At 38.6% G+C, this 12,092-nt stretch overlaps 1 protein-coding gene across 1 annotated transcript; it reads right to left on the bottom strand.

Annotated features, from left to right (window-relative positions):
- Nucleotides 1-2,414: 2,414 nt before the first annotated feature.
- Nucleotides 2,415-4,920, bottom strand: LOC111223582. Its single transcript, XM_022747788.1, has 2 exons — nucleotides 4,635-4,920; nucleotides 2,415-2,951 (listed from the first exon to the last, which is right to left on the bottom strand). Exons 1-2 carry the CDS (start codon nucleotides 4,918-4,920, stop codon nucleotides 2,536-2,538), a joined length of 702 nt encoding a protein of 233 aa, XP_022603509.1. The 3' UTR covers nucleotides 2,415-2,535.
- Nucleotides 4,921-12,092: the final 7,172 nt, after the last annotated feature.

The raw sequence follows: 12,092 nt of genomic DNA on the forward strand, positions 1-12,092 counted from the left end.
AAAAGACTTGAAGGACTGAGACTGTGACCAATCAGATCAGAGGAAGAATGATACACTTCCTGTGTCTTAGATGATGTTGATGTCGAGTTAATAATATGATAGCCTACTACTTAATGATAATAATAATAATAATAATAATAATAATAATAACTTATAGAAAAATATAGAAAACCTATTTTTATGATTATTTATTATTTTACGAGACTAATACTACTACTACTACTACTACTACTTCTACTAATAACTGTTATTATTATATAATAAGTATATTATTATTAGTAGTAGTAGTAGTAGTAGTAGTAGTAGCAGTCTCGTAAAATAATAAATTATCATAAAAATATATTTTCTGTTTTTCCTCCCAAAAAAACTATCAAATGTTGCTTAAAAATATAAGAATTGAACTAAAAACATTTGCTCAGTCATCTTCATCTTCATTTTCATCTTCATCATCTTCACCATCATCATCATCCTCATCATCCTCATCCTTATCCTCATCATCATCATCATCATCATCACTGTCGTCGTCATAATCATCGTGAATGTATAGGCAGGATTTTTGAAATAGGTCAGTGCAAACTCTTTTTTTGCAAACTCAGTTTTTGTGAAATGTTATGTTACATTTCTGTATGTAATTTTGGTGGAATTTACTTATATCTTAATTTCAGTTTCAATTTTGTGTGTTTTCTTTTCTGTCTTTCTTTTTTGAAAAACACTCAATATGTGTAATATGTGTCATCAGAAAACGGTAACTCCTCTTTTTGTTATTATTAACACTGGTGTTCTGAATGGTAGCTACATGCCTGTTAGTAATAATCATAAAGACATAATAACCAGGGCTGTATAATGACAAACTGCTAGCCTACAGCATAACCCCACCCACTTAAGAAACTTTGTCATATATACATTATTGTCTTGTGCCAGGTTAATTTTTAATGTAATATATTTATTTAGTCTTCTGCCTAGGAAAGGTCTATTTAGTCCAAACGGTGTTAGAACCTAGCTAAGAACCCAAAATGTGTAAAAGGTCTAACAATGTGTGTAAATGTAGAATGGAAATTCCTCTTTATGTCATAAAGAAATCCCTAAATTTTCCAGTATATCTGAAGACATGGCCTGAGTTGCAGGTTTGCCAATTTGAAGACCCTAAATTACCTGTAGATGCGACTGTGAATGTGTTTATCAATATATGAGTGTGTTGTAGCCTGTGAGAGGTGTCCAGGCTATACTTCACCTGTCACCCAGTGCAAGCCCTCCATCCTCAACAGGATCCAAATCCAAATGAATGGGATATTAATAACAAGAATATCAATAAAACTCACAATTATTTTATCCACCAACATGTACATGACGGTGTAAAAATACTCACACAAGCAGTAAGGTATTTTATACAGTAGGCTACATCTCATGTTCTCCAACACATAGTTTTGGTTGTATTTGTTCAGGTTTTTAACAACTTAAGAAATAGTCCATATTGGAACTGTTCACATTCTGTTCTGTGGAACATCCAAAGTCACTACTGCTGGGAGAAATGTTGTGATTAGAAATGAAAAAGAAATAAGGAAGCAAAACTTCTTTCACCTCCATTGTGTTGGGTGGAGACAGATATCTCAAAATCTGGACAAATAAAACCAGAAGTGTCTTTTGTAATTTTGGTAAACGACAATACTGAGATCTCTAAAACTCAGACTAAACATCAACAATAATAATGAATATAATAATAATAATAATAATAATAATAATAATTACTCATAATTTCTTATCATTTGGTCACTAACTTTTACTTTGAAAGTTTTCACAGGAAGCATGAGAACAATTCTCTCTTTCTTGATGACCACCTCTAAACACACTACATTTCTATCCTGACATTTTACGAATACAAAACTTTGCATTATGCAGCTGTTACCAATACTGATGTTACTGGTGTCATTTCTAATAAAGACACTGATAGAGTTTGATAGTAATGGTTATTAATCAATAACTGTTAGCTATATTAGTCAATTATGGCACTGCTGTTACTTCAGTTTTTATGTTGTGTGGTAGCTACTCACTGTGTCCACTAGAGAACAGTAAACTTTCATGATTGTAATGGCAAGCATCAACTCCACCAGTGTCAAGTCAGACCTTAAAGAATTAATACTTCCAGTGGAATCTTTCAAAATAAGAGATGGTAACTAAAATTAAGTTAGGCAGTAGTTTTTCTTAAACGATATAGATCAAAATAATAATAGTGCATCTCTGACAGTGATACTGATGCTTGAAAAGGCCATTCATTAAAGAAAGTTGCCTGTGACACATTTCTCAAGCCCAAAAGTTAAAAAAAAAGAAAAACAAATTTTGGATTTGATTTTGTCAAGTGTCAATAACAAAATGTACAAAACGTCAACCTCACCATTATGATCTCTATTTTTCCCAAACTTTCTGCATAATATCCAACATATCAGAGGTGAATAACACTGAATTGATTAGATAGGTTATAATAAAAATGCTGTATCAGCTTCACTTGTCATTTCAACACTGTACAGTGGTCCCAGTGAGTTAGGTGTGGAGAGGGTGTGTTTGGTAAAGCACCAGTAAGGGTTCACTCAGAGAGCCTCTGCTCAGACAGTATAGACTCTGTGTTAGGGCTTCATGAAGGACCAGACTCCCACTCTCATCTGTGTAACGCAGCTGAAAGCCCACTACCTCCACAGGCTTCACAGCCAGAACAGCTGATACATCAAACACGTCATATCCAGATGAGGGTCGCTGGTCCAGGGTCAGTAGTCTCTCCTCCAGAGCTGGACTTTCCTGCAGAGCTCCCTGTGAAGCAGTGACACTGTGCAGGGTGACAGTCACACTGAGTGGGCGGGGGTGGAGGGTTTTTCTGAACAGAACCAGCTCTGCACCCAGCATGGAGGGGTTCAGACTGCTGACATTGAACCAGATCCAGCCTGGAGGAGCCTCATCTGGACCTGGGTGAGTCATATCATAAAGAGAAAAGGAAATGATCAGTTAATGGAGAAATTCATAAGTTTAGCCACGGCTACAGAGCCAATGTTAGCATTAACAGTCTCAAAGAAACGTTGTGAGTCCATTTACTCACCAACAGCTGAATCCAGAGGTGGAGAGTACTGCTCTTGTTTTTCCTTCACGTCTTTTTTTTTTTTTTTTACTGAAGTTAGCATGCTAACCAGCTAGCTCCAACGTAGTCGGCCCGTCTCATAGGGCGTATTCTAACCTCCACTTTACAGCAAGACTGTCCTTATAAAGGATTCATATATGGTTTATTGTTGTTAAAACTTTATAAATCATAAACACAGTTTTCATACATTGATGCAGGCAAGATGAAGTTAATACTTACTACTCATTAATCTTACTAATGTTACTACCATTTATAGCTGGTAATAAAGAGCCTTATAGTAACTCATTAGTAAAAGGAGATGTGTTTTACACTTTATAATAACCAGCAAAAAGCATCTCCACTGTACAGAACAATCTGATTAACACCAGTGATTAGAATGAGGACGGCTGCTGATACATGTCAAGGTAAACAATCCTTAAAGGATGAATCTGGTCATGTGATATGATCATTTGGTTTGCCATAATTTGATCTGCCAAATGGAACATTTTGACCATTAAGATGCTGACGGAGGTTAATTGCTAGTAACTTAACAAATATGTGATGAAGGAGCAGGTACAAATGCTGGATGATGGAGAAAACAAAGAAAGCTCAGTAACTAATGAGATATGAGGTTTAACAGTACAGAGACATGTGGGCTCACTATTTGGCAAGCAACAGGTCACTGTTGCCCTTTTTATCTAATGTGTTGTAAGAGCTTATAAATGATTTAGTTTATTAACAAGTCAATTAATAAAATGGTATATATATATAAACCATTCATAAACCCTTTATAAGGGTCATCTTATTGTAAAGTGGTACCGATTGGTAAGTTACCAGCTGCTAATGCTAACGTTGGCTATGGCAAAACTTAAAAATAGCTCCTTTGAAGCTGATACAAAATCAAAGATACATTCCACCACTTTAATAAGAAGCACAGCTCAGCCTGTAAAACAGTTGCAGTTACAGCGTAATACCTGCCAGGTCTCACAATATAACCCCAATGATGTCAAAGGTATTTCCAGTCAGTTAATGCTCAACTTATCTTAACTTTTAGGCAACTACTTATTCCAATTAAAGTTGCACTAATCAATATTTTTTTATATTAACAAAAGACAATGTGTAATGTAAAAAGGGCCACTCATCCCTCAGCTCTACAGAGCTTTTTTAGCTTCTTTTAGCTTATTGTTTTGGTTTTACGCTCTGCTGCTAATTTACTGTATTGGTTCCATAACAGCACATCTCATCACAACCCAGTTTCCAGTAGGTGCTTTCTCACTGACACCACTCTAAATGAATGCTAATATTGCTCTGTATGTTTGCTACCATGTTAGAAACATCAACTTTATAAGGTGAAATCTCGGTAACAGGTTTTTCCACTGCCCCCAGAAAGCAAAATATCAATGATAGCAGCTTTAAAGTACCTTCACTATTTAATGCACCATCACCAGTATCTTGGAGTCAACCAGTGGATTCATCACTTTCTTTGTTTAGATAGATTTAATAGCACTAATAATAATAGTAATAAATACCTTACCAACAACACTGCGAAAGCTCTGCACTAGTGTTCCATCTGACCTGCCAAAGTCCTGAGCCTCTAGTGAGTCCAAACGCAGGTAGACCCTCCTCATGTAGGGATGTGGTTTGGCCTGATGACTCGCAGACACTTTATTGATATGTAGCATTTCCAAAATAGCTTTGTTGAGCTCCTGGTCATCCTCTGCATCTCTGCGGTGATCCATCAGCAACAAGCCTGTGATCGAGCTCAGCAGGAGGAAGACCAGCATCACATCAAAAAACCCCACACAGACTCCTCGAACCATTCTGAGTTTGTTTTATTCCTAAGTAGTCTGATTTGGTCGTGTGTCTGTGCTGCTTGTCCTGTCAGAGCGCTGCTGAAGTTTCCATCTGGCACAGTAGTGTAACAGTCTGTACACTAATAGGTATGCAGGAACCACAGGGGCTGTCAGGACCTAGTGAAGCAGTCCACTCTGAAGCTGAGGAATGTTGCTTCCTTTTGACAAACACTCTACCATGGACTGTAATGAGCCTCAGTCCTGCACAGCTCTGAACGACAACCACAGGCTGATGCACTGACTGGAAACTCTCAGTCAAACAACAGTCATGAGCAACAACAGTGATTTGGACTGTAACTATGACGACTGCAGCCTCATGTGTGATATATGTTATACTCATAGGGTAATACATACAATGTTTTCATCATCATCAATAACTCTTATAAAAAATTAAAAAAAAAAGACATGGACAGGTAATTACCAATTACCAACACCACTCTGTACTACAGTTGAGGATCTGGTAGGATGAAGTGTTAGTGCCGCTATTGGGAAAATAATGCTGTGACAGTAATGTCACCATATTGAAAAAAAAATATTAGCCATGATTTTATTTACAAGAAAACATTTTAATATTTTTACAATCAAGTATTTTCTTATTTCAAAAATACCTATCCTTATAAAGGATTTATAAATGGTTTATAATTAGGTTATTAATTTATTTACAATAAGACTCCCTGTTGCCAGTTACAAATGTTTGTAACTGATAAATAAATGTAACTTAAGCAGCAGGTACAAATGCTGGATGATGATGATGAAGAAAGTTCAGTAGGCTTAACAGTACATATACATATGGGCTCACTATTTGGCAAGCGACAGGTCACTATTGCTCTTTTAATCTAATGTGTTAAAACAGCTTATAAATGATTCATAAAGTGTTAACAAGCTGATTAATAAACTAGCTATAAACCATTCATAAATCCTTTATAAGGATAGTCTTGTAAAGAGGTACCCAAAAATCATATCTTTTAAAGATGGGCGGCACGGATGTGCAGTGGTTAGCACTGTCGCCTCACAGTGAGAAGGGCTTTCTGTGTCGAGTCTGCATGTTCTCCCTGTGTCTGCATGGGTTCTCTCCGGGTTCTCTGGCTTCTTCCCACAGTCCAGAGATATGCACATTAGGATAATTGGCGAATGGTTGTTTGTCACTAAATATCAGCTGTGATAGACTGAAACCTGTCGAGGGTGTGCCCCGCCTAATGTCAGCTGGGATTGGCTCCAGGCATCCTGTGACCCTATAACTGATATGGATAATGAATATTTTTTTAAATAAGAAATGTATGATGTAATGAGAGTTAAGTTATAGTATTACAAGAAAAACACATAAATCTGTCCTCATGATGTTTTAATTCAATGTATTGAACCTGTATCTTAGAAGCCACTGCTCTAATTTGGCTGAACTGGAAGGGTTGATGCTTTCTGGCATTTAAAGAATATACAACCTGTCAAATGTTTGGATTTTAGCAACACAGCTCTTTACTGACCTCTATTGGCTCTATACACAACTACAGGTTAAGCAGTGTTGAAATGACATTTGGAGGAATTAAAAAGGTTTCTCTTGTAAATTTTTTTCTTCCCTGTTATTTCAGTGGTGTTTACTTATTCATTACAAATTGTACTGAATTTACCTATAAAACAAGTTAAGAGAAGAAGATTAATTAAAAAAAAGCACCAAATAAAGTAATGTGGTGTTCTATAACAATATGCTGGTGTCATAAAGAAATAACCTGAAATGTTCTTTTTCTGGACAGAAGTTGATACTTACATGATGGGCACCAGGGTGGTATAATGCATGGCTCTTTGAAAAGTACTGTACCTCCTGATCTTTATCCAGGACAAATACAACACTGACTCACAAAGGAAAACAGCAGTAAATACAGACAGATGACAAACTAAAGAAACAACCTGAATCAGTGAGTGGAGAAGTATAATGCATGCAGATGCTTCCACACAGGTGCACTGGTACAGTGAAGCAGTTAACATCCCATCATGCTCTGTGGCAGGTATAAAATGACTGATCAGGCCCAGATGATTCAGATTCTGTATCAAGAGGATGGGGGCAGGAGCTTTAGTCTGCTAAACTGACCAGTGTTCAACAGGAACAGAGACTAAAGTGACATCTGCATTTAGATCCATGTGAAAGACGTCAGTCAACAGAGTCATGAAAAACGCATGTGATGACATGTTTTAGTGTGATATGTAAGGAAAAATGGAAGAGCAGCTCTTCCTCAGGTGACTTCAGGAAGTGATCAGACTGAGTCAGCAACAACAGTAGTCCACAGTTACATACAGAGGGATATTATAGTAGAGCTGCAGTGATAAAGCCTCATCACAACGATGAATCCACATTTGAGAGTTGTAAAACCAGAGGCACTGGTCCACAGAGATGTGGAAAACATATGGTAATGATAGGTGAGGTAGCTCGTCACTCGTCTTCTCTCACTAGTAACCATGAGGCCTGTGTACCAAGTACTGGAGTGGGCGAAGGCGAAACAGGATGCTACAACAGGTAAGGCTTTTTAACAGCACACCATGTTTGACAGAATCGTGTATTTTCTGAGCTTCATTGTCGTGAGTTAGATCCATTTTCGCTATCCTGACTTGATGTCTCATTCCCGACTCGTGGAACCATAATAAATCCCAATTGTTAAGTTTCACGGGGTTATTTATTCCACCATTTGACAGAAATGTCAAATTTCATCAACGCATTTTTATACCTTTCCACTTTTAACTGAACATTTACTCACTTCCACTGCTTGGAACTTACTGTTACTTACTGTACAGATATTCTGCCTCCCACCTGTCCAGAAAGCTCCTGTTTTCTGCCTCTCTTTTCGCCATTTTTGGGATGGCTAACACGGGCCAGAGTTTGACACCTATGCCTTAGAGCATAGGTGTCAAACTCTGGCCCGTGGGCCAAATATGGCCCGCAGTGTAATTATATTTGGCCCGCGAGGCAATACCAAATGACTACTAGAGCTGGCCTGCCGGTATTATACAGCGCATGTACCGCTAATACTACAAATCCCAGAATGCTCTGCTTGTGTCTTAAATTGTGATCTAAATTAATCAGTTAAAATAGAAAAGTGTACTGATTGAAGTATATGAAGGATTACAGTGTATATTCTTGGCTACAGAGTCAGTTGTTTTACTAATGTTAACAGCAGTTACTGCAAAGGTCTGTAACAGTCAGATCGAGGGAAAGTGATATGCAAAATCGTCTCTGTTACCCACAATGAGCACATATGTTCATGCTACCTTCCCTGGCAGCTTTGACAGAATTGAGATATGTAGCAAAACAAAGTCCAGCTGCATGCCACAGCTGAGAGTAGATCACATCTTAGCAGATAACAGTCTGTCCAGCATTGTGTCAGACTAAACGCCTGGCTATGTCACCTGATATTTACTTCTGAGTGTAACAGCACAAAGGCCTCAGTAATCTGTCCTGTTAAAGATTTGGATAGCCTTTGACTGATGTGAGCCCAGCTGGGGAGGCTGCAGATGGGAGGTGGAGTGCTGGAAAGGTCCTAATGTTAATCTGCCTGGGGCATTCTGAGGTTCTCGTCCCTGTTTGCAGTTGATCCTTTTCCTTTTTTGGCAGAGCTTAATGTTACAGTCGCTTTACAATATAATGCCAACAAGATGCATCCAGGGAAGTCACGTACAGTATACTGTGGATTTAGCTCCGCATAGACAAGTAAAGACCACAAACCACAATCACTCTGAAATTAAACCTCACATGTCAGAACTGAACAGTTTCTCTAGCTAACAGTCATTCAGGATGAGGCCCAGCATCTGCTGAGTGTCAAAGCGCAGGGTCCTAATGACCAGACTACATTTACATTCCCAACAAAGCCTGTGGTAGTACAACATGCACTCCTTGATCCAAACCTAAACAAAACATGAAGTAGGAAGGTATGGTACCACTCTCTCCAGCTGATTCACCTCTTAAAGGGCACTACACAAACTTTATGAATGAAGATCAAAACAACAACAATTTCAGGGCAAAGTTAGTTCATTTCAGTGGAATCATACATCTTTGGTGACATTTGTGTTTTTGATCAGTACCAGTACAGTGTTGACAAGAAACCAAAACAGGAAGCTATTATAGTCTAGTAGCTGTTTCGTTTATAAGCCTGCTCAGAGAGCTAGCTTGCAGAGCCATTGCAGCTGAAATAGTGCTAATGAGAATAGTGCTTGTGAGAAGTCACTCAGCCTCTAGCCACAAGCTGATTCCCAAAGATGTGTGAATGCAATACAAGAAGAAAGACTAAGACTAAAGTGAGCCTGTTGTGACTTCTGATGAACAGTAGCAGAAAACAATAGCAGAATTAAAAAGAGTCCACAAAGTCAGCAATCTTCTCGCCCATGCCTGGGTCCTCAGCCCAAGTCCTGGCCCATATACTACCACATCTGTGCAGATTCCAGCTGTTATCCTCTGATGTTGGCTGACAGCTGGTAGATTTTCTGTGTGTGTGCGCCAGAATTGTCCAGATGTGGAAGTAGATCTGACGATCATGCTTGATATGGGCCAGAATCGGGCCATAGAACAGGCATATACTGGACCGAAGAAAACTAGCATGTGGCCCAAGTATGGGCCATTTAAAGTTTGCTAACATTAGCTAACATTAGTCACCATAGGCTATTGGTCATACTAGACCAAATAATGGCGAAAGCCCTAAAGTGTAAAGTAACTGAGGATGTGGAGACAAAGCAGGGAGGTCCAAACAGAAAGACGCCTTCAAGTTGCATTATATAAAGGATTGACACACCAGTGAATAAATGTCACTTTAAAGAAAAAATCTGTCTCTTGTGGGTCCCCCAACTTTATGGAAGTGAAATACTAAATCACTGGAGTGCCCTCTAAATGGTTTGTGTGAGCTGAAGCAGATTTAGGAGAAGACAGAGCCCAGCTGGAAGAGATGTTTATAAAAAGCAGGACCACTTTCCAAGTTCTACAGGTAAAAACATAGGAAAATATTTCTTTGCTAATATCCCCTTATAATTTAAAAGTGCACTGGATAACATCATAAATCATCTGTCAAATGTTATACATTATTAAACATAAAACATTTGATATATACCAAATGATAAAACAGAACATATGTTCCTCGTCTATTTACTGGTTCACCCACTCCCCCACTACATAGCACAAGCTTCAGATAATAATAAAAGCTCATTAAGGTCACATAACCCAGCTGATTTACATCTTGCCTTGACCAACCACAGTTTAGTGATGGACACAAAACACACAGCTGTGACATGCCTGTTCCATTCACAGCAGCAGCTTCTTCTTCTAATCTTAATAATGACAGGGTCCTTAGCAGCCAGCAATTTTCAGAAAGACAAGCCATCGGGGAATGAGGGCTAATGTTTGGCTGCTGTTCAGCAGCGTAGTCCAGACTGTGCAACTGTGAGAGTCTTAAAAAAAGCTCCTGAATACTGCAAGAAGTAAGAGCTGAGTGTGTGGTAAACGGGTCAAAGTGCTGTTTTGTGCTGAAGCGTTACATGTTTGGTAGTTTTAAATCAAATTAGCTATAAATAAACAGTGATGAGGCTGGGTAAGTTGTAAAAACCAGATTTCATTCAATGCACTGTGTATCTGGCTGTGTTAATGAATACCAAGTACTGACAAAACAATGTGAGACATTTAGACATCAGTTAATGATTATTATTATGCACTGAACAAGAACGCTCCCCAGCAGAGATCTACACATACATTTTAGACATGTCCTTACCTGATTCTGCTGACATCTGGTGCTTCCTCTCCTTCGTCTTCTTCTTCTTCTACCTCTCCTTCCTTACCTGTCTGCTCTCCTCTGCTTTCAACAGCAACTACCTCATTGACAGAATCTGCCTCACTCCTCAGTGACAAACTCCACCCCTAAGAGAGCGAGATGAGTAGTGAGGGAAGAAGAGGGAGGGAGGGACAGGGCAGGAAGAGCTAACTGGGGACGCCTTCCTCCTCTTGCTGCTGCTGCTGTGGGATCAGTAATCGGAGCGGAAAAACCTAAAGACAATCACCAGGCTGTGAGATCAAAGTCTTGACCAAAGTGCCTGGTGGTTTGTCATTACTGAACAGAAGATAAAAGGCTTGACAGTTCAGTAATGTAAGGAAAAGAAATAGACTGCATGTATTTGTGCTCTATTAAAAGGATACATGCCCTCACCTATCAGAAAAAGTACAGACAGGTGACAAATGAAAGGAAAAGCCAGCATAAAGAGTTCCATCATGAGCTGCTAGAACAGCTTCACTGCTCCAAGTCTCTGAACTCTACTGGAAGAAGAACAATCTTCATACAGATATTCCCTCATGGTGGTCACTCTAACATCTCCCGTGGGTGTTCAGTTGGGATTCAATTAGTTTCATATTCATCAAAACATCAGTGACAAATCATGTCCTGTGGACCACTCCCATAACTATAGAAATGTTGATGACCAGTCAGAGCAACTTTGTATTGATTTGCAGTGACCCCTTCTCTAAGGCAGGGGTGTGACAAACTCAAATATACAGTGGGCCAAAATTTAAAACTTGGGACAAAGTCGCGGGGCCAACATTGATATTTATTGAAAAAAATGGACCCAAACAGTTCAAACAATATGGACAAACAAAGCTTGATACAACTTAATATTGCACACATGCAAAATCGAATTTCAAATAAAAAAATTAAAAAAAAACACATCAATGGCATTCATTTCTTAAATAAAATTTAAATAAATCGTATGCCTCTTTTTTTATTTGCAGCCTTCTTTAAATTAGTAATCTTTTTCCACAGGCTAATAATAAATTTAAAATATAAAACAACAATAATAAACCAATTGACTTATAATAATATCCTTCAAGTCATGTCCATGTCCTTTGTACTTGTCTTGGTGTTTCGTTTCATAGTGTCTTCTAATGTTGTACTCTTTGGTTATAGCCATGTTGGCTCCACATACAAGACAAACAGCCTGTCTTTTTACATATGTAAACAGATATTCTGCCTCCCACCTGTCCAGAAAGCTCCTGTTTCTGTCTCTCTTTCCACCATTTTTGGGATGGGTAGCACGGTGCCAGTAGCAGCATGAGGTCGCTATGACTACTGTCAACAGAGGAAGGGTGTTTATGGGTCCTGTACTGATTGACGCGTCAAAACACAGCA

Source organism: Seriola dumerili, unplaced genomic scaffold (assembly GCF_002260705.1).
Source record: "Seriola dumerili isolate Sdu_G_001 unplaced genomic scaffold, Sdu_1.0 BDQW01000111.1, whole genome shotgun sequence".
NCBI lineage: Eukaryota > Metazoa > Chordata > Actinopteri > Carangiformes > Carangidae > Seriola > Seriola dumerili.